This window comes from Hakea prostrata, chromosome 5, assembly GCF_041222555.1.
Source record: "Hakea prostrata isolate BN-2017 chromosome 5, UWA_Hpros_2, whole genome shotgun sequence".
Lineage (NCBI taxonomy): Eukaryota > Viridiplantae > Streptophyta > Magnoliopsida > Proteales > Proteaceae > Hakea > Hakea prostrata.
This window is the reverse complement of record NC_142604.1, coordinates 12929309-12953565: the sequence shown is the minus strand read 5'-3', so window position 1 is coordinate 12953565 and position 24257 is coordinate 12929309. Positions and strand designations below refer to the sequence as shown.

The 24257-nt window shown below is 38.1% G+C and overlaps 1 protein-coding gene across 1 annotated transcript; it reads left to right on the top strand.

Annotated features, from left to right (window-relative positions):
- The first annotated feature begins 37 nt into the window (after nt 1-37).
- On the top strand, nt 38-24257 carry LOC149015243 (vacuolar sorting protein 39-like). The gene is made up of 12 exons (XM_089156873.1): nt 38-1453; nt 1769-1980; nt 5153-5284; nt 5394-5537; nt 9487-9599; nt 10461-10872; nt 18250-18567; nt 19335-19556; nt 19889-20131; nt 20613-21053; nt 22308-22406; nt 23453-24257. Exons 1-12 carry the CDS (start codon nt 1015-1017, stop codon nt 23654-23656), a joined length of 2979 nt encoding a protein of 992 aa, XP_089012999.1. The 5' UTR covers nt 38-1014; the 3' UTR covers nt 23657-24257.

Genomic DNA, 24257 nt, shown 5'->3' with positions numbered 1-24257 from the left:
TTACGAGTCCTTTTTGCCCTTTCGGGCAACCTAACGATTCCGACGGTTTTGCATTCCTCGTCTCCGGTGACGCAATCCATTCTCTGTCAAGTGTTGCAGCGGTGAATCAAATGCATTCCACACCTCAGCATCTCACATCTCGGTAATTTGTCTTTCTTGCTGAATGCTAGTATATTTCCACTCCAAAATCCAAAAGCATTCCAATATCTCACCAGTGAGCATCCAATGGACACCATCGTCAACTCCACCGACAGGAAAGCTGAAGCAGAATCATCAAGAGACTTTCAAGAAATTAAAAAACGCAGCAACCAATGCTTTACGGCTGCATGCTAAGAACTGAGACAAGTCGAGAGTATCTTTTTTAGAACATCTGGTTTTGCAATGGTGCAACAGGAGGGAAATGCTGAGAGGCAAGAACTGCAAAATCCCTCGTGGGAAACATCTTCGGCTCGGTTCATTGTTGCTCTGTTTTTCTCATGGAACGATAATCATTGATTTAAAAGAAAAATAAAAAGTTTTCTCTGAATTGAGTGCCGGAAATTGAAGTTTACAGTTCCGGCGAACCGTTAGAAATAGGAAGTGCGTATATATAGACTTCAAAACCAAAGGTTGTTACTTCAATTCAAATCGATATGATTTTCAACCGATTCATTGCTGAGTGAAGCAGATTTCCAAGCTGCCAAGATAAGGTTAACAGTTCCGTATCCCTTGCTTCTCGGAAATGAAGATCCTACTACGAACTGCGACATGCTTTAGCGGCAAAACGCTAATCATCAGATTCCGGACTGCCAGATCAGTTAACTTTTCCGTTTCTTTATTAATTCAAGCCGTTACATTCTAACTTTGTCGTTACAGCTTCGATTTGTGCCACATGGCATCATAGCGAAGCATCACCAACAAAAGAGAATGGCGATGAGACCCGCAACAGCGAAAATTTGAGTTATTGGCAGACACCGGGAGAGATCGAGAGACAGAGCAGACAGCAACCTTTTGCTTTTGGGAGGAGAACAAGAAATGGTTCACAATGCGTATGATTCATGTAAACTCGTAGATAAATGCCCTACCAAGATCGAAGCAATTGCGTTGTACGGTCTCAAGCTTATCGTAGGTTCAAAAGATGGCTCTCTGACGATATTTTCACCGGAATCTTGTGCTTCCGATTTATCTTCATTTACCGATAACCAGCAAAACCTAGGGTTGCGTAAGGAAACCTATGTTCTGCAAAAAACCGTGAATGGATTCTCGAAGAAAGCTTTAATCTCCATGCAAGTCTTGGAATCGAGAGAGCTTCTTTTATCCTTATCTGAATCAATCGCATTTCATCGTCTTACCAGTCTTGAATCAGTCGCCGTTATAACGAAAGCCAAAGGTGCAAGTGTTTTCGCCTGGGATGATCGGAGAGGGTTCTTGTGCTTCGCAAGGCAGAAGCGGATTTACATTTTCAGGCATGATGGTAATTTCGTAACATTTTCAATTTTGAGGTCAAACTTGCGCAATAATTCCCCAATAGTCCATGTGCCCTTTATTTGTTTTATAATAATTACTTTGTCTGACTTCATTTGGGTCCCATTTGCGGAGGGTATTTTCGTCAACAAGAATTCTGAATTTCTTCCCGCCAACAATTTGAACTGCAACGTTTTTCTTGACCCCTAGTCTATTTTCATTTTCTTTATGGATGGAAGTTCTGAAATTCAGTGTTGAAGATGGATTTGGATGATGTGTTATTATATGCGAATTGCGATTGGTTCTGAGTCTAATTGACTGTTAGGTGATCGAGGATTTGTGGAGGTGAAAGATTTTGGTGTTCCTGATCAGGTGAAGTCAATCGCCTGGTGTGGTGAAAATATATGCTTGGGCCTTGGAAGAGAATACACGATACTGAATGCCACAAATGGTGCGTTATCTGTAGTATTTCCTCCTGGGAGAACTGCTCCTCCTCTTGTGGTTCCTCTTCCATCCGGGGAGATTATTCTTGGAAAGGTTTTCCTTCTTTGCTTTTTCAATCTTGCTTTTTCAAGACATAGTCATGTATTATTACATTTACATGTGTACATAGACATGGATTATTACATTTACATGTGTATTTGTACCTTTATGATTACAATAATAATTATCGCCCTCCTTCTGGTTACTATTAAAGTTAAATTTATTTTAAGTAGTAATATAGACACTTTCTGTAATCCTGATTGTTTTGCCACGTTAAATTATTACCAAAGATGAGAATTGAACATATTTGTTGAAATTTGAAGTTAATTCAGTTACCAGACAGAGTAAGTTTTTGAGATTGTTACTTAACAGTTTTGGTAATTATTTTAAACTTCTCAGTGTTGGGTTTTGTTTCAATTCCTCTTCATTAGCAACCAGATGGAACCACGTATAGAAGAGAAAGTAAGGAGGAGTGAGGATTTGGTTCTAAAAATTGAACTAGGCATGACACTTTCCTGACCTTGATTTAAGTTGCCAAGATCAGTTCTAGTTATAATCCTTGGGTGTCCTATCATGCTGAGTATTTTAATCAACATTCTTGTTTGATGGCAAATTTTAGTATGGTTATCCAAATATAGGAATAACTCTCAGCAGAAAAGCCTTTTGTTTGCCATTGACTTTTGATGCTGATCTAAACCTCCATTTACAGGTCACTGCCCCCTGCATGTTTACCCCTACTATTTCTGATGTTGCCATAGAATGAAAGGGATCAACTAGGGGCCAATAAACTATGAAATTGTATGAACCAGTCAAGTACGAGTAGGTTAGAATTGGGTGGGACCACTTGAGGATTAGGGTTAGCCAAGTTTAGGGTTTGATGGAATGATTATAAACAGTAGCCTACTGGGGGGGGGGTCAATCAGCGAAAATTTTGGGTTTTGGAAAATGGTCCGAATGCTGAATTTGAAATTCCAACAGATTAGGGTTTGATTTCCAGGTTACGGAACATGATTCTCTAGTGAAATTTGAGTAGGAGTGGAATTTTGATCTCGGACTGGGATCAAGTTCGTGTAAGTTAGGGAAGGGTTTTTTTTTTTTTGGATGAATAAATAATATATTAAAAGCAACAAGCAACACTACAGGAGAAGATTACAGAGGAGCCGAACAAGGGCGGAGGGAGCACTATGCTCAAGAGGGGGGGGATAAGAGTGCAACTGAGACCCCAGAAACTAACTATTAACCTATTTTTGGGGTTATCAGCAACAAGGGGATGGAGAAGGCATAGCAATCTAGAAGATACATCAAAGTATCAAAGTAGATGGCTTTCCAAATCAAATCTAAGGATCGAGATTTGGAAGTCCATCTTCCAAGGTTGCGCTCCCACCAAATGTGATGGATGGAGGCACCAAAGTTAGGGAAGGTTATTTGATCTAACAATTGAACAAAACTGATGGTTTGATTGTGAGATTTGAAAGTTGAGTTTTTCCACAACAAATTGACAAGGTGGAATTCTAGAGTTCTGATGGATTGATCGTGGGGGGGGGGGGGGGGGTGCAGATTGGGTCAGCTGTGGTGCTTGTGGGGGTGTTGTGCTGTGAACATTGAAGACTTTCTAATGGATGGGTGCAAACTAATTGAAATACTATGGAAATAGAAACTCAGGGATGACATTAGAATTTTTAAGTTTTTGATGATTGAATGGGGGCAGCTGTGTGGGTGAGTATTGCTGACAGTTGGGATGCTGTGGACAGGTTATGGAGGGATTCTAGTGGTTGAATTGGCCTATGGAGGTGTTAGAATGAGCTATGGTTTTTGAAAGACAAAAAAAGAGAAAAAGAAAAGGAGGATGCTACAGTTTGGGGGAACTAGAGGATTGGAAGAAAAATTGGGGATGCGATCAATGCTTACTTGCTTGTTTGTACTTCTGAATCTGGGAAGCAGCTTATTAATGGATTAGACCACTTCCAATTGAATCAGAAGTTGAACAGTGAAGAAGATCTTCAAGCTAATTGTTGAAAGACATGACTAAAACCTCTAGGGCACTTTCCCACCACTAGGAGTCAGTTGGTTTCAGACCAATTCTGTTGGAGTTCTGTTTATATGCTAAACTGCATTCTCAGAATGGAGAAAGAAGGCAGCAGCAGCTTGTGAAGCAATTTCATCAATCAAGTTCATGTTTAATAATGGATCCCTTCAGTCTTATTTAATAACTCAGTTTTTTGCAACAGTAGTGCAGGTATGTAAGGGTCACATGCAACTGAATAGCCTTTAGGGCTTGAAGTGTTAGTTGAATGATACAATACACTAATCCATTGGCCACGGTAAAAGAGCTAAATCGCAGTTGTGCTTGCCATACTCAGAAGGGTGTGCTTACCTAATCCTTAATCTATTAGGTAACTTATATTGACTGGAGAACTGAAATTGACTTCAAATAGTCATAATTCAGCCCCACCAAAAGATTCTCCTAGTCTAGCGAAGGCAATATTCTAATGATTAAATTGAACCACTGGTTGAAACCAGCAAAACCAATACAATCTCAAAACATAAAGTTAATCTAAGTTTAAAAACTGAAGTCGCACTCAACCTAATTACCATTACTTTAGACCATTACAGTTGCCTATTCCACAGGAAACCATGGGATCAAGGGCCCAACATGCAAAAAACCCTTAGTTTTATTACTGAAAAAAGAAGGCTAATTTGGCATTGAATCTGTATCAATTTCATCATCTACTGCAGCTGTCAACTCGTCATCATGTCAGAATCTATCATGCTGATATTTACCTATGATAGATCATCCCTTGATGCATAATGGAACATCTAAATGATTTACACTAAAAGAAACAAAAGAAAGCAATTAATCTGGCTATGAAATTCTTGAGAGAGAATTTAAGTCCCTTGACTCAAGTAAAATAATGCACAAAAGTAAAACTTATTGGAGGGAGAAGAAATATCATACTATGAAAGAAGTAAATTTATTTGGATTGTAACTCTTATTCGTAGACATAGAAGAGAACTGAGAGACTTTCTGCCATAGCAGTAGTTTAATATAGCTTCTCTTTGGATGGGAATGGATTTTTTATATTTCCAGTTTGATTGTTGGAAGGTTGGGTCCAGTTCTTATAATCAGTGCAAGCAATAGTGTGTATGGTATAATCAATTGAATACAATATTTGATTGCAAATTTGTGATTGTCTCCAACAGTTCAATGTTTTCTCTCTGTCTTTAGGATAACATAGGAGTTTTTGTAGACCGAAATGGGAAATTGATTCAAGAAGGCAGGATATGTTGGTCTGATGTTCCTTCAGCGGTTGTGATCCATAAGCCATATGCAGTTGCTGTTTTACCTAGATACATTGAGGTAGTTGGACATCTTTTGCTTAGCAATGAAAACATTCTTTTATGAAATTGATTAGTTTGCTTGAAAAATTCTATATTGATGCATTTCTTTCTAATATTTGATTATGCAGATTCGGTCTCTTCATGGTCCTTATTCATTGGTTCAGACAATTGCTCTTCGCAATGTTCATCATCTGGTCCAAAGCAACGGCTCTGTGATCTTTGCATTAGACAGCTCTATTTATGCCTTGTTCCTGGTCCCGATTGGTGCACAGGTTAATTTTTAAAACTTATGCCACAAATCTATGTTACAGCTTTTGTAAAGAATTGTCCGCGTGACGCAGATTCATCACATAATTGGGCATCTTTTCTTTGGAAAAAGTCTAAGGCTAGTTCTATACATGCTGGGCCTTTGATCCCCATGAGTTTTCTATGAAACAGGCCACTTTTATGGACCTAAATTATGGGTAATTAAGTTGCATATTATTTTTATGTTTTAAATATATCCAGTTAGGCGGTTTTGAACTATTGGTTTTAATTCAAATTATTTTAGTTAGTTTCTTTTTGGCCAAGTAGTGTTACCTTCAAAGTTCTGACATGGACTCCTAAAGTTACTGTTCATGTGAACATAATCCTATTATATGTTGGAGCCGTAGACTGGAAGTTCCTATTTTGAGAGTTTTGTTAGCTATGATATTAATATAGATGTAATTGCTCAGTTGAGCCCATGATTTGATTAACAAAGTCTTGTTTGAGTATTGCTGCTTTTGAATTGGTGCTACTATTCACAATCCCTCTCCATTGAATTTCTCAAACTTCCCCCGTCTTTTCCAAATCAATCTCCGTTGAAGATTCCTTCAAGCTGCTGAGAATTCTCTGCAGATTAAGGTCTTTTCAACCATTAAACTTGCTGTTATTTAATCTACAGTAAGTTGAGTTCTTTCCAACCCCAAGTTTTTTTTTCCATCTAATGCTCTAATTTCCCAATTCCCAAGTCCCCCTTTTTGAAATTTTGTTGCACAAACCATAACCAATAAAAACCCTCCGCAACCTTATATCACCAGTAAAAACTATTCAAATTCACAGAGCCTCCCCACATCAACCCAAAATACTCAATTCCCTCGGCTGCCCCACCCAACCATCCATAAAACATAAGTTCCCTACTTCATCCTGAACTTTCACAGGTAAGTTGCTACCTTAAAAATCCTTCAGCTATTCTTCTTTTCTTCTAGAAGTCATATTAGAAGTGTTTCTCATGAGAGTTCTGTCTAGTCACGTCTAATCATTAAAATCTTCTGAGACTTTTCCTAATCCTAAGGGGAGACTCTATCAAAATTGCATACCCATCCACATAGGGTAATTGCCTGCAATTATCCTTTTACTCTTCAGTCCTATTTCTAGTAGGAATCCTCCATAACTCCAATAACAACCTGATTTAGTTGAACCTTCCGTTTTATATCCGATTTAACAACTTTGATTGTCTTCTAATTCTACCATACATCAACTTGACTAAACTTAGCCATCAAACCCTAACTTTAACGAAACCTAGCTCTCAAGTGGACTCCACCTCCTGTTTTAACCTACCTGAACTTGGCGATACTGGCTCCTAGTTGGTCTCTAACCAACGTTACCAACCTAGGCCTGAATCACTAGGCTCAGAATGAAACCTAGTTTCTTCGTTCACTTTTTTTTTCTTAGTTTTTGAGAAGAAAAAAAATGCAGTGGAAAAATAATCTTCTGCACATAAGTGCGCGTGTGTGGCAAGGAAATAATCTTAAATATAATGGTTGGTAGAGCAGATATAAGTGAATTTATTATGCACACTTATTTATTTATTTATTTTTATAAGGTATTGGGATATATGAATATAGGATATCAATTAAACAGAAGAAAACAGCAAGAGAATTTTAAAAAGAGAAAAAACCTTCTTGCACAATAGTTTTATTTGTCATAACTAACTTATAGTACAATTTTATGCCTATAGTTAATTAAGTATACAAATATCATCCTTACAAATTCGAAAACTTCTGTATGTAAGCATATTGAACCATTGATGCCCACTTTTTTAATGAAAATTTTCAATGAAGCTAAGTATCATTTCTTTTAAACTTCTTGACATCAGAATGAACTGCCTGAAATTTAAAAAGCTCATTTGAATACAGTATGTATTTCCCTATTGGAATTTCATTGGCTGGATGTTAGCATGGAAAGTGTGGAAGAGACTATTCATTTTAGAAGTTTTTATTAAACTTGTTTAGTGTATGGTGTGTAGAGACGTGGAATGCTTTTAAATGAAGATAAAATCTTTTGGTAAAAGAATAAAAAAAGAAAGCAAAATGATGTTCTTTACACTTTTTTGAGCACAATATTGTTGACATAGTGTATTTGCCTAATGAGAAGCTTTTAGATTAGCCTAAAGATAGATCATATTTATTTGGAGTTATCTTTTTTTTGGAGGAATGGAGATTGGGATTGAGAGAAGAAGAGAAAATGCATTATTGTTGACATAGAGAAAATGCATGTTGAGCACGTAATGAGGCCTAATTAATCAAAATCTTTTAAGAGAACCAATCAAAATGAGACCAAGAAAGGGTTTCTTGAAATTTTGGTTATGGTTTTCTATGATATGAGGTGTGATGGGATGAAATTGATGATAAAGTAAATTAGGGATGCAACAGGGCTGGGTTGGGCTCAGCTTTTTGACCTTGACCATAAATAACCTGTCCCTAATCTACAGGGCTGGCTACTGCCGGGCCAACCAGGTTGTACACTTAGTCTTGACACTGCCCCTGACCCTAACCACAAAACAATAAAACAATGCACAATTGCCTCACTTTTACCAAAAATAGCCTATAAAGTGGTAGGCTAGTTAAACACTCAATCATGATCAATTCTTGACCTTAATTAGGGCCACCCTAGCCCAATTTTGATCCACATGTCAGGGCCAAAATTTTGAGGTCAAACCCTATTTGGGCTTAGGGCAGACCAGGGCCAAAATTTGCACCCATCCCACACGAGGTGCCTAGGTTTGGTTTTAGGGGGAAAGGGTTAGGTTTCAGAGGGTATCAAGGATACTAAACTCATGAAAGATATGGGATAAATTGCTTGATATGAGGAACTGCAGGTGTTAGAATTGGCTGAAACTTGAGGCTGTGTAGGTATTGATATAGAGATATGATCCTCCTAGTTTGGTTTGTTTTGGATGACTAAATTGGAAGACATGGGGTTTCTTGTTTTTGGGATTTTAGGAGTACAAACTTCAAGAAAATACTTATATCTTGAAATTGGTTGGTCAGAATGGGGTCAAATTATTAGGGGGATGATGTGCCTAAAGTTTGGGACAGACTTTACCTTGAATTTAGGTGTACTGAGAAGTCTAACAATTCAAGAAAGAAAAAAAAAGAGATGGTAGGAAAAGGGGGACAGGGGTGTAAGCTGCCAGATAGTTGACAGGAGAGCCTTGTGGAGCTTTGAAATGAATGGAATGGCTTCTTAAAGGCTGTCCATTCAATCAAATCAAGGATCTGGGTTGATCTCACCAATAACCTTATGGCAATTCAACTCTTGGAGTTTCTCTCTCCGAGTTGACATAGCCAGCAGTGAGTGCACTAGCATAATCACAAACAAAAGCACTCAAGCTTGGAGGAAAAATATTCTATTAATCAACTGTAGAGCCTCCCATTGAGTAGGGAGTCTACTTTTAACATTACACTTTGAAGTCCTATTGAACTTAGGACTTGGAAAGTGACTCAGATTAGGACAGCAGCTAACCTATTCTTATATTGACTAAGCAACCAAATACTGGCTGCATTCACCAGACTTAAGAGCTGGAAAATAAAATAGACGTTAAATAAAAGGCTAATAACCAAAACAACCTTGCTATCCTTGAATTAAAGTGGGCAGAATTACTAAACTACCACTGAAATTACCGACAGGGAAAAAAACTAAGCATGGAAAGACAATAATACTTTTACTGCTTCTGGGCAGCAAGTCTAGGGGTTTCATCTCGGCTTCTAAGGACAGGGCAGCAAGACTGAGGGCTCTAATTAGGGACTGGTTCTGCACGAGGGGTGTATTCAACTATCAAATGATATTTTTACTTCATCTGGAGAAGTAGATTATCTGTTTTACTTGCCTTTTTCTCATATTCTGCTAGGATTTTATTTTAAAAGATGTTAGATATCACTTCTTTTCCTGAAGGGTCTGAGCTTCCATAATGTACAGATCATACAGTTGACAGCATCTGCTAATTTTGAAGAAGCCTTGGCTCTTTGTAAACTACTTCCACAAGAAGATTCAAGCCATCGAGCAGCGAAGGAGGCATCCATTCATATCAGGTATTATATCCTCAAGTGTATTCATTCTCATCATATTTTAAATTTGAAATGATCTTTTTTTTTTCTGTGCAACTGTTACATGGTTTAAAGCAGTTATAGTCTTATTTGAAATGTTAAAATTTCCGTAGTTGTTTGATCTGACTAAATAGACAGAGCAATATAATTGTATATAAATATAGAAACTTATGTCAGTTTCCTTATAGACATGTGAACTGGTACACGAAAAGGAGGGCAAACGAAATTCCCCTCTATCTCACACTGAACCACAGGTACACATCAAAAGAGAAAAGGAGAAAGAACAGAATCACTGAAAAGTATGACTGTCAAAAAGAAAAAGAGAGACTTTTTTTGGATCTGTTGGAAGGCTGAGAAGCTGCTATTTGATTGCGTGATCTGGAGCCAAAGTTCAATTGTTTCTTATTAACTTGTTATGACATCCTTTTATATGGTTTATTGACTGCTAAAATGAGGGACAAAAAGGGGTGGCTTTTTTTTATAACCATATCAATGCATGTACTGTTCTAGAACCTTCATATATCAAGTGTAAGACCATAAATTTAATACATTTGTGCAAGTAGGCCATCTGGCCATGTTTATTTGTTTCATTCTCTATACCAAGAAGCTACTTAAGTACTGACAATTTTATTTTTAAACATTCACATGTATCTATTAATATATTCTTATGCAGCCACACATAGAGGGAATTCCAATGCACGGTCAGGGGAGGGGCAGACATACACTGCCACTGTGCCACACATATCTTTTAATATACTTTTGTATGTCATTTAGATTACATTATACCAGTGGAACCTCAGAATTTATGCTCCAGTCTTATCTGACAATGAAGGCTGTTTGTTTCAGATATGGGCTTCATCTATTTGATAATGGAAACTATGAAGAGGCTATGGAACAGTTTTATGCATCACAAGTAGATATAACCTACATACTCTCTTTGTATCCATCTATTGTTCTTCCAAAACCAGTGACTCTTCCTGAGCTGCAGAATGTTACTCACTTTGCATGGGATGATTCACATCTCTCAAGATCTTCTTCTGATGCATCAGATGACATGGAATCCTTATTTCAACTACAGAAATTTGAATCCGAAGAATATTCTATTCTTGAGTCTAAGAAAATGAGCTACAATACTCTCAAGGCACTTGTGAAGTTCTTACAAAAGAAGAGATATACTATAATCGACAAAGCCAATGATGAAAAAACAGAAGAGATTGTTTCATCTGCTTTGGACAACTGGTCTAAAGGTTCACATAAGGTAGAAAGGCTTAAACTTGTCTCATTGCTTTATTTAATTACTTAGTGATTTTGAAGTCAAAACCTACGGTTCAAACTAATGACTATTCTAACATTTGCCAAAGGATGGCTGATAGAAGAGGTTGTTTCATCAGCTGTGGACAACTAGTCTGAAGGTTTTCTTTTTTTTGGGTCAAATATGAAGGTTCAAATAGCATGAAAAATGCTTAAACTTGCCTAATGTATTTATATAATTACTCAACGATTTTGAGTCTTATAACCTCTGGTTCACTAACTATTTGAACAGTCACTGAAAGATGGCTGACAGGTTTTGTCACATCCCTCCAGCCGGTACCCTATCTAGAATACCCGGAGGTGTGATCCACAACCCCGAAGATCAAGTTTAGGAACGATCATATCCACTTAGCACAATAACATAATCAAAAGCAAGAACAAATCATTGTATTCAAGTAATTTAATAATAAAATTAAGAAAGGATTTCAGAAGAATCACAAAAGAATATCAGAGTGCGGAAAAACAAGATACCAAACTAAAGATAACTATAGAGTATAACAAAAATATACCCCACAAACAAAGCGGAAGGTAGATCGAAAATCTAAAGCAAGGTCTAAGCTATTACAAATAAAAGTGAAAGTCTAGAAGAAATAAGAGTAAACTAATCAACATCTTCCATCGGCTCTTCTTCTTCTTCCATTTTCATCTTCTTCACCTTAGGGTTGTGCTTTTGTAGCTTCAGGTCAACATCAAGCTCACGATCCCATCGGCGAATAAGTCGATGTCGGCTGCCATCAATAGGAGCCGTCAGTGCAATCTAGTCCCCAGTACTGGTCACACCATTGGTAATGACCTTTTCCATGGACTTCCGAAACTGAACCAAGTATGGAAGGTCCTTCGTACCGCAGCACGGGTTCTTTTCTGATCCTGCAAAACCATCTAAAAAACAAGTCCCCTGAAGGGTAAGCTCAAAAAGAACTTAGCAAGTATCGAATCACAATAAACACCTTCACACACATTCCAAGGCAAACATAAATGCAATGATGTGAAACAATAAATGCAAGTATGCTGGTCTCTAGTGGCAAACACGCTTTAAGTCATAGCACCATACTCCTTTGGATGGGTCTCAAATCACTCTCCCTCAGCCTTCCCGTCATCTTGGGTTCTCCATTTGGTAATTGGGTCCTGAAACCTTTTCAGACATACCTTAGCTAGGGTTTAGGTCAACACTCTCTCACATCACCATTGGTCTAAGTATTGGCGTGTGTATAGGGTTATTCTTAGCCCAATGCAAGTCATCTACTGAGTCACATCTACTTCGGGCTAGTACGTCCATTCCTTGCTTCCTGCGATCCTTTCCGGCATGGAACGAACATTCGTTCGTTTCGCTCGGTTCGCCTCCCGGCGAACTGGGCGAAAGGGCGAAATATTGCCGAAACCTCGGCGATATTTCGCCCAAAGTTGCTGTTCAAATTTTAAAAAATGTGAAGTTTGAAGTTTAAACCACCCAGCTGTCAACCACTTTAAATAAATTAATGCAAAACATCACACTCAGTCAACTAAATCAATACATCACACTTAGTTAAATAAATTAATATAAAATGTAAAAATATCCTAGAAAACATCACACCAGTCAGTATTCACTTTTATCTATATTTATTATTAATCTCATGGTCCTTGAACCACGTGTGTGGCTGATATGAAGAGGTGATTTCTTAAATTTTAAAACTTCATCTTCTTCTCTTCATTATTTCGATGATTTCTTGTAGGTGCAGGTTGATGCTTCTCCGCCAACTCGCCGGAGCAGGACGTGCTGGCCACGAGTTCTTCTTACTACTCGTTTCTCTCTTGTCTGTTTCTCTCTTTCTCTCTTTCTTTCTTCTTCTTCTCCTTCAACCCAGATTTTCACTGATTCGCCTCGATTTTCCGGCGATTTTCGTTGATTCACTCGATTTTCCGGCGATTTTTAAACCATATCGTTTCGCCCCCTGGTTTCGGTTTGCCAGGGGGTGAAATCACCGAATTTCAGAGATATTTCGCCGAAATTCGGCGAAAATAGTTCCATGCTTTCCGGTACCTTTCCCACTAAAGTCACCGTCTCCTTCCCGGCTACGTAGACTCTTAACCCTATTGGTCATCCACAAATAATAAATGGGGAAGCTTTCATGTCCTCTCACAGGTTGGCTACCGATCTTGAGCGTCCATGAGCCCAAGTTTATTAAATGCGACCCTACCAATGAATGACACCCATAATGTGATTCATGTCCTCTCACGGGGTTGGTTACCAGTCTTGAGCGCCCACAAATCCCCATTGCTGCCACGGGTCACTCGGTCTCAATTCCCCTTCCGATGGGGTCAGATATGACAAGGGTTTCTTAGCCAAACACGTCTAGACATGCCCTAGGTATGTCAACCAGTAGTTAGGGAAAGAGTCAAGGGGCACCATAGGAAAGCGTCCCATACCACCTCCACTGGTGTCCAAAGCTAGAAACGCCAAAAGGGCATTCCCCATTCCACAACTACAACCTAGGCATTCCCATCATATCATGATTTCATACATATCACATTCTCATCATTCAATAATCAATTCTAATTTGTAAATCTCAATATGAACATCCTATTGTAGTGTTACAGAAGTAATATAATGTCAAGAAAGTAAAACAACAGTAGCTAACTCATGCATTCAAATCATATCATAACAAGGTATGTAAATATGCAAATTGTGAGTGGAATACTCACCTTGTATTCCAAAATTATAATCTTCAAGTAAGAGATCAGAGAACAATTCCAAAATCACCTAAACAAGCTTGAGAAAACATGTATATGTCATAAGAAACAAATTCAAAAGATAGGAGTCGAAACGGAGACAATACAGGGCAAAAGTTGCTGTCAGCAACCCTTTGGTCGATGGTCCTTGGTTGATGGGATCGACCAAAGCATCAACTAAGCGATTCAAGACGGACCAGAATACGCTAAATTGGTCATAACTTCTTTGTTTGAAGTCCGATTACTCCGAAATTTGAAGGGAAGCTCCACACAAATATACTAAGACTATCTATGAAGGTTTAAACATCTAATAAGGTCAACATAATAGAATTCTGACAAAACCCCTATGATAGACCCCTCATCTCACGAGTCTATACTCGTAGGCAAGGCAGGGAAAGAAAGATACACGATCTGCTGCACAGCAGCCAGGAATGGAAGGAAATATTTGAGAAATATTTACTATTACAGGATGCCTTTTAGGATTGGATTTGGAGTGATTTTGTTAAGGGATTATGTTAGGAATGTAATTACTATTAGTAGGGGAAGGGAGAATAGGAGAGGATACGTTTGGAGTTGTTAGGGAAATAAGGGAGAGGGCAATTGCTCTCGGATAGAGTAGGATTACCTACTGCTGTAGTATGCTCTGTTCTAGAGATTATTTGATTAAAGTTCAGCATTGATATTATCTCTATGTGCCAATATTTCCATTGTTCTTCTGTTGAGATTGGGATCTTATCACCCTATTAGGCTAAAACCATGGATCAACATAGAAAGGCTAGAATGAATGGGGATTCATTCAAAGAGATAGAATACAGTAGATCAGTAATAGAAAACTAATAAGAAACAAGTCTAACACTGATTAGATTAGCAAACTACAGTAAGAATAGATCATGCTATCAAAACTCAATCAAAATCACGAAGAATCACCATATGGCTTCAAGGAAAGCATAGAGTGAATGGGGATTCACTTTAAAACAAAGGAGATCAGAGGTTGGGTCATTACAATAGTGTAATACCTTCCTCATAATCAAAACAATAAGAAACAACAATAAGGAGAAGAGATTAGAGAAGAAAGAGGTAGAATACCAACCTTGAATGAGAGAAATCAAAGTAGAAACTTAGTGGAATGCTTGGGGATCTTCTTTGGCTTGAGGAGGAGGCTCTAGGGTTCTTCCCACGTTCTCCAGTAGTTTAGAGGCCAAACAATTAGGTTTAGAACGAGGTTACAATATATAAAGGATCCAAAATCCAAAACTTTCAAAAATAACAAATTCTGTTTTCGGGGCTGCTTTGGTCGATGATGCTTGGTCGATGGGATCGACCAAGGGGATCGACCAAAGGGTCTCCCTTTGTCAACTTGCTGAATTTTAGATCTCCAGTGTCAAAACCGACACTTAGGCCTTCAACCAACTTAGGGAAGGTCTGACCTGACTTCCTAGGACCTTCTAAAGCTATCCATACTGAACTCAAGGTCCACCTTCAAGGTCAAACACCATTCAAGTCACTTTTTCATCCAAAACAAACAGGGTGTCTAGGTTAGGGTTTGGGCTAGATTTCACAGGTTTTGATGCAGCCTTACTTGAATAAGGCTTAGTCTCCCAAATCTCTAAGGGTATACTAGTTTTCCAGGCCCAAAGCTTGATTTGGGGTATGGTGTACAAGATGGTTTTTGAATGGAATTCCTTGACTGGGTTTGGACTGGTAGACTTTGGATCCCTGGTCAAGGTAATTGGGATGAAATAGTCTCAAGGATGATGGGGTGTTAGTTTTGGAGAGACACAGGGTGAAAGTGGTGTCTAATTAGGGAGATATGGCAGTTCTTGGTTCAGGGTGGAAGAGAAGGGATTGATCCAGGAAATGGGGGTCCATGACAATGGAGAGGGGGATTCTGTAGGCTGCCAATTGTACCTGATTGGATTCCTTATAAATGCTGGAATTCACCTGTAGTTGGAAGTTGAAGGCTGTCCTATACAGCCACAGCCAAGAGTCTAAGCTTGATTACACAGAACCTTCTTTAGCCTTGGATCTTCAATGCCAATTGACAGTATTAGAAGTTGCTCGAAGAGAAACTTTGTACTCATTTTCAGATCTGATGTCTCCCCAACAAGTGAAGGGGTCTTATATACAAATTATGGGCTAGAATTCCTAATCGGTTTTGAATTCCCAGCCTTGTTCCTATTGGCCCTCCACTTGGTCGTGGACTGGAGGCTTAGATACTACATCAGGTTCCAAATCAATGAATCATGAGGTAATGTTAGAACTTAGAACCCTTTGATTAAAAGGAAAGTTTGCATGGGGGTTGATTTTCTGCACCCACAAAAGGGGCAACCACCTTCTCTTTGAGTAGAAGTTGAACCAGTGTTATGAATTATATGAATTAACTGTTTGTCTTGAGCACTTATGAATTATATGAATTAACTGTCTGTCTTGAGCACAAGTGCTGATTCTTTCATGGTCAATCACCTTTAATAACTTGGAAGCATGAAAACAGGGATGCTACAGACTTCCACTCTTAGTTCTGCTTAATCCACAGTCATCAAGGCAACCAAGGCAGTTAATGCCCTTTCCAAGTGCCTTCACTAGAGGGCATTGTGAATTAGGCATTCTAGCATTCCTCCCCCCCCCCCCCCCAAAATATATATATATATATATATATATATATATATATATATAAAATATAACCATTTTATTTGGCACAAATAACATAGTAAGAATCATATGTTTCTACTTATGAGCTTTTGTCTTTGTATAACTATTATATCTGACATAAATAGCATATTAAAAATTATATATTCTTTTTATATGCTAAATATAAATTAACATTAATGAATCATACCAAGGCAAAATTTTCATGAGAAAACGAATCAACAAACTATATTGTCATATTATCATAGCAATATGGCATTTATATGTTGTCATGACTAATCTCTAAGAAGTTTGACTGCTTAAGTGATTTATTGGGACTTTGTATTTGATAGACTGACAGAGCAAAGACTAAGTTTCTAACAAGTTCTGGATTGCGTAAACCGGATTTATATTGAGGGAGTTACATTCTGGTCAGACCTTATTTGTTGTGCCCTAATGCTATCTATATCGCTCGAAACAAAATGCTAAAACAAGTGAATATTTTATTGCACTTTGGTTTTTAGAAATGTTTTATCATTTGTGGACTTTGTTTTATTGGAGAATAAATATAGCATTAGACTGTTAAAAATTTCCACCTACCATAAAAAATCCAATTTTTGTTCTTGAACTGGGTGGTTGACTTTAATCCTTTTTGCAATTTTATTTTTAGCTACTTTTATTGGATTCAGATAGGGGCATTCACTTTTTTATGAATAAGATCTTGAGTAAATGATGTTTGGCATAAAAAAGTGCTTGATAAAACAGAAAAACAGTTCAAGGAGCCCAGAATTAGAGAGATTGTTGACCATCCCTACAAAATTACCTGGACACCAAGGTGACATGAGAAAAAAAGATACAGTATGAGAATAATGGAGGCAAAGCTCTAGCAATAGTTTTTGTAAGAGTAAGGAAGTGGCAAGTATTCTCTCAAGTCCATCTGTCCAAGGCATCGTTTGACCTTAGACATTGAGAACATTCTGTTTGGGATGTTGAGGAGGAGTCCGTTAAGGCTGTTGAAAGACAAGGTGAGCAGTTGCTCAGAGAAGTTGGGTTTCAAGGTTCCCAAAGCAGCAACAACCCAATCTTCAACATGTTTTTAGATTACCCAGGTTGAAACTGAAATATATGGTAGATTTGAGTTTAGTCATTGTGGTGATCAAATTTCCAAAATCAAGTTTGAACCGAAAACCCTAATTGTATCTTTAACCTATAGAAGCCTTTGGATTGTAAAAAAAGATACAGCCAAATTGATAGTTTGGCTTTGGACCTGGACCCTAGGTTTGTTCTTGTACTAAATGTTGTGCATTTTGGTATCCTTCCCCTTGTGTAATTTAGTAGTTAGTACTCAAAAATACAATCCTATAAGGGGGTGACAAAGTGGCTGACATTTTTACCAGGGGACTTCTCATTAGTTCAGTACTTTATCATGCATGCTGGGAATGTATGATGTTTATTCTCCTGCTTGAGAGAGAAAGTGTTTGAATTATGTACTAAGGATACTCTACGTAAAAGTTCATTTATGTGGTGCCTTACATTGTATTTTTCTTTTTTTAAATAACTTTTCACCTCCCTAGGAATTGTATTGTTAGAATAGTATAGGTTTTGTGAGAGAACATTCTCTTATGCACAACACATTCTAACATTTTCTCTTACTTCTTCTGTTCTCTCCCTGATCATTCATCTGCAATCTTCTACCTTTATCCTTCTCCTTGTTATTGTACATTATTTAGCCTTTAACTCTTCTGTGTTAGTTCTATAATCTTAATGTATCATTTCAGCAAAAATTATACAATATTCTGATCTGGCATTAGCTAGTACTCATATCCTATTTCTGTCTTACATTGTTATCATATTATTATTATTTGATTATTTTCTGGACCATAACCCAAATACATTGAAGAGTTTGTTGGCAAGTCATTACTTTTAAGTATCTTGCAGCATTTTGAGCTTCACGTTCTTGATCACAAATACCCCCCTCTTTATTCTTTCTCAGGTTCATCATGATATCCATATTGGCTTAAAGGCCAGGGAGATGGCAGCAATACTGGATACAGCACTGATCCAAGCTCTGCTTCTTACTGGACAATCTTCGGCTTCTATAGAGTTACTTAAAGTTCCCAATTACTGTGAGATAAAAATATGTGAAGAATTTCTGTATAAAAACAATCATATCAATGTTCTGTTAGAACTCTACAAGTGCAACGGAATGCACCGTGAAGCTCTGACACTTCTGAATGAACTAGTGAAAGAATCAGAATCAGAAGAACAACCCACCAATTTTAAACCGGAGATGATAATTGAGTATCTCAAGGTAAATTTCTTTATATACTGAAAAAAAGATTTTCAGAATCCTTATAGTCAATATATACATTGGTCTGTTCCTTTCTTAGCAGTTGGAGCATGGTATTAAGCCACTGGGTCAGGTGTTTGATCCTTTGTATATGAGGTGTTTTTTTTGTGTGTTGGTGTGCTCCTATGCCATATGCACGTGGTGCTACCTAATGGTGCCATGTGCAGACCTGTGTTTTTGTATGTCTGCACACACAGTTTAGAGCACTAAAGGAAAAATAGCGAGAGAGAAAAAAGGATAGGAAGAGAAAGATACTGAAGAAAACCAATACTGTTACTTACAGACTACGATTCCCCCTCAAGCCAGAGAATAAGATAGCATACATGCACGGGATGCGCAAGGGTATTGAACTTGAGAGAGTTGAACCCTCTAGTGAAGATATCAATCAATTGGTATCCTATTTTATCAAAATGAATGCCAGTGTAGCAAGTTTCGATTTTTTCTATGATGAAATGCCATTCGACCTCAATTTTCTTTGAATGGTTTTGTTACTTAAAATTATGAGCTATACTTGCTACCTCTTCTTACACTTTTTCATTTGGACCAGAGTTTTCTTGCCTTGTTTGGATCCATGTATCCTACCCCGTTATCTTGGGATAAGGCTGAGTTTGTTGTTGTTATTGTAATTATAGCTGCCTTTCTGTCACAATATAACCGTAGGCCATAAAGCTCACAGATGGAATATTTATCTTGATCTCTGACATGATTTTGATGGCTTTCTTCTACAGCCGCTATGTGGAACTGATCCTATGCTCGTCTTGGAGTTTTCTACACTTGTTCTTGAAAGCTGTCCAGTAAAAGCTATAGAGCTCTTTTTGTCTGGAAATGTTCCGGCTGACTTGGTCAACTCTTACCTAAAACAGCATATGCCAAGCATGCAGGCGACATATTTAGAACTTATGGTTGCCATCAATGAAAATGGGATTCCTGGGAATCTGCAGAGTGAAATGGTGAAAGGGTTTTCCTTATCCAAGTTCCTTATAATATAATAATTAAGAAGTAATATTTACTTTCTTTGGAAATAGGGGCAGGCCTTGGCACAATGGTTGGTGAACCCCAGTTGTAGCCTGAGGTGTATTAAAGCAGCCTCTCAGCAAAAATTGCTGGGGTAAGGCTGCATAGGAAAATTGCCCCCCCCCCCGGGGGGACTCTGCTTGCTCAGAAGCCTTTCCACAGGGTTCACCACTTCACCCTTTTATTTACTTGTCTTTGGAAATCCACTGCCCTGTTGTTGGGGTGATGTGAAGCCATTGTCATATTTACTGTTTCAAATGTCTGACAGGTGCAAATTTATTTCTCAGAAGTACTTGACTGGTATGGTGATCTAACTGTTCAGCAAAAGTGGGATGAGCAAGCTTATCCACCAATACGGAAGAAGCTGTTGTCTGCTTTAGAGAGTGTCTCAGGATATAATCCAGATGCTTTGTTAAAACGTCTTCCAATCGATGCTTTATATGAGGAGCGTGCAATTCTGTTGGGGAAATTGAACAAGCATCAGCTTGCCTTGTATCTCTATGTTCATAAGGTATTAGTTTTCTCCCTTAAAAGTAATTTCTTGTTTGAAGTTATTATGAATTAGCGGTGACTCATTACTTATCATCTGAAGATGCATTATCTTTTTAGCCTCTTACTTAATTCATTTGATGGTGTTTTTAACAATCTATATACATGTTAAAACAATGACTCAGACAATGCTAGTAGTGCTTGTGCCTTATTGGCATCATAATTATGCATTATCTGCAGAGTAATCCTACAATGAGCACTGGCCTCTACTCAGAGAGAAGATTCTCTTTAGTTTTTAATTAAAAAAATGGAATCCACTTCCTTTTGCACTACTGAATTCTAGACCCATATTATGATCTTAATCCTCCCACAAGATATTGGTCCTGCCAGCCCTAGCTTCCCATCTATTCACCCTCTAGAGAAAATGATCTTTTCCAAAGTTGTCTGCTTATTTGATTGTTTAGTAGTACTCATGCTTATCTTGGTTGAGAATTTTTTTGCAGCTTCATGTCCCTGAATTGGCACTGGCCTACTGTGATCGTGTTTTTGAGGCTGGACAGAATCAACTTTCTTCAAAATCTCAGAGTAATATATATCTCACTCTTCTGCAAATCTATCTTAATCCCCAATCAACAACTAGGGAGTTTGAAAAACAAGTAATGAATTTGGCACCTCAGCATATTGGTATTCAGAAGGTAGCCTCAATCAAAATTAAAGGGAATCGTGCAGCTAAGAAAATTGCTGAGATAGAGGGTGCTGATGATACTAGATTCAGTGTCAGCAATACAGAAAGTAAACAGAGTAATGGTGAAGGAGATGACGCATGTGAGGAAGGGAGTTGTACCAGTAGGCTTGACGAGGTTCTGGATCTGTTGAGCCAAAGATGGGATAGAATTAATGGAGCTCAGGCACTCAAACTCTTACCTAGAGAAACAAAATTACAGGTACTGATGAACCTTTAATATGAATGCAATTGTTCACTATTTCTTCTCTTAGGGGGGTTTACTGTGCTTCCAACAGGACAGTATGAACTCATGTATGCATATGGACAAAAAGCTCACTGGTGGGAAAACATAGATGCATTTAGTTATTATTTGTTTCTAGAAAAGAAAAGAAAATGTGGCACAGAATTTGAGAAACTTTCCCGAGTGTACCTTTGAAACTCTCTTTAAGACATTTCTTTTGTTTTCTTCTACTTCCATTCACCCAAATAACAGCATTAGAATTTTTATTTATGCTATAGTCTTATGCTTCACAAGGTACAATTTAATTGACTCTCTCCTTAGCCTTCTGCCAGTTTCTTTTTTTATTATTCATTCGCATTAAAACAGTTGGAAAGGCCAAGTATCATGTCAACCTACCTGGTCCCTGCTCTCTGAAGTGCATGTTTGTTCTGTGGTCCATGTGAGCATAATCCTGATAATTGTGGGGTCACTTCTTGGGGCAAGTCGTGTCAACTGAACCCATGGGGGTTGGCTCAGTTGGCAAAGATCAATGCCTCATTGTATGAGTTCAAGAATTCGAATCTCCATGGGGCCAGGGGCAAAGCCCCATATATATGAATAGTTAACCCCTCCCCTTGTTGTAAATCTATCAGTTCCTGAAAATAGGAGGAAATTTTTTTTTGGGTCAACTGTGAACAGTCTGAATCCTTCAAGTTGTGGTTCTACAGGCTCTGGTCAATCTACGGGGTCTCCAATCCGCTGAAGATCCCTCACCAAGTGTTCTGCTGCCACTTGACTTACACCATGTGTTATCCAAAAAGAAAAAAAGGCTTACATTATGAAGAATATGGAAATGCTTTTCCTCGTTAATAACCGATATTTGCCTTTTCCCAAAAAGAAAAGAAAAAGATCCAATACTTTCCTTCGAAAACCAAGGTGGTACAACCTTATATATCTAGGCAAAATTAAATGATTGAACAAAAATCTGCTGCCTCTCAGGTTTGACGCCTTACCCTCTAGAAGTCATTGGTTCCCACTTTTAATTTTGAATGGACAGGTGTATCTCATATTTTGTTAAACTCTGAAAGTACCATGGTCTACAACTAGTGAACATAAGAATTTTGTTTTTGCAGTCTTGCAGATTTAATGAATTCCCCCTCCCCTCCCCCACCTCCAAAAGAAAAAACATTTATTTAAAGAAATTATAGTATTCTGATTGGACTGATTACTTAAGAGATTCTTTCTTTGTCACAGAACTTGCTTCCATTTCTTGGACAACTTTTAAAAAGATCCACTGAAGCATACCGTAACTTCTCGGTGATCAAGAACTTGAGACACAATGAAAACCTTCAGGTGCGTGCATTCATAAAGTGAATTTGTGTGCATATTTATATTTGGGTCTTAAGGGTGCGGTCACAGTGCATTTTGACTTCTGGCAGAGCAGTTTATGATTGTCATGGATCTTTGTGCCAAGGTGCCTGTCATGCAGTGTGCATCACCTGGGGTGGTTTCCATGCCAAAAACACCTTTAGATGCATGATATTATTTGTTTGATATCAGTTCAGATCTTGCAGAAAAGCCGAAAACTTCTCCATTCTTGGTTCATAATATTTCAGTATATACCCTAAACTTGTTTCCTGTGTTATCTGTCAAACCTCTTCACCCCTTCAACCAAAGTAACAAGGATAATATAACCTCTTCAACTTCCTCATTTTTCTATGCTTGTCAAACAAATAAGAGGTGCCTGGCATGCCAACCGTGAAATTTCAGTAAATGAACATGTTTGAATGTGTATGTAATAATTGTGTCTGTGCTTTTCCTGTATATTTCATTCTCACTATGCATACAACTCTGTGCTTTTCCTGTATATTTCATTCTCACTATGCATACAACTCTGTGCTTTTCCTGTATATTTCATTCTCACTACGCATGCAACTCTTACTCAACAAAGCCTTTTCCCAGTTTAACATGGTTGGCTACACGCATGGTTGTCATGTCATCTAGGCAACCCAAGGCATTGGAACGGGACCTAAAACCAAACTAACAAGTCGACCAAAAGGCACCTGGACGCATTGACAACTGTTGTTGTGTTCCTTTTGTTGCCAATTCATATAAAGATATGTGGAGAATCTCTCATATTTCCTGCCTCTCTGTCCCTCTCGTTCATTCCTGTTTCTCTTTTCCAAAGAAAAATGTGATGTATTTAACACTTCCAGACATGGTAACGACCATAACAACCAATTATGTCTTGCCAAGGCCCTGCCTGCCCCCATTCTTTGTTCACAATAATTTTCTTGTATATTTTTCTCTTCAACTCTTTGAGAGCAATTATTCATAAGAAGGCTTATAACGGTTTAACCATGTAGTCTTATCTAGTGGATAATCAAATTGTCTAACAGGTGAAAGGTGAGCTCTACCAGCAAAGCAGAGTGACTGTGAAGATCAGTAAGCATAGCATGTGTTCTCTTTGCAACAAAAAGATAGGAACAAGTGTTTTTGCGGTTTATCCGAATGCAAGTGCACTGGTTCACTTTGTCTGCTTTAGGGATTCACAGAGTATGAAGGGTGTGGTGAAAAGTTTGCCATTAAGGGAGCGGAGGTGATTGGGTTTTTCTTAATCTCGCTATTCCAATTTTCTGAGGATATGAAGTTTATTCAAATAACTTGGTTGATGGCAAGTTGGCACTCAAAGCTTCATTGTTAAAAGGAGTCCAGGTATTGCTCTCTTCCATCATGGGCAGGGATCCTAACTGAACAATCAAATTAAACAAGTATCTTCTCAACTGGGAAACCCATTGTCACCAGCTTTTACAAATATTTGCAGATGAAGTGCAGAGAAATGCAGATACAGCGCATTGCAAGAAGAGAATGCTTTCCTAAAATGTGGTGGCAACAAAACGAACTTGGTTGGAAGGATTGTGATAGAGATCATTCAAATATCCCCGTACAGAGGTAGCTTCTTTATATGATCATAAGGGTTTCAACTGTAGTTTGAATTGGACTAAGGCAGTAGTAAAGGATCTGTACATGATAGTTATCTCCCTAGTAAAAATGTCTGCTGATATGTTACATATTTTTAGAATCAATGAATTGCAAAGGACTTGAATCTTACTGGCATGTTGCAGGCAGACAGTTCTGATCTTATTTGTTCAATGCCGGACCATGCAGGTTGGTTTGAAACCATGGCTGCTAAATTCATTTGTA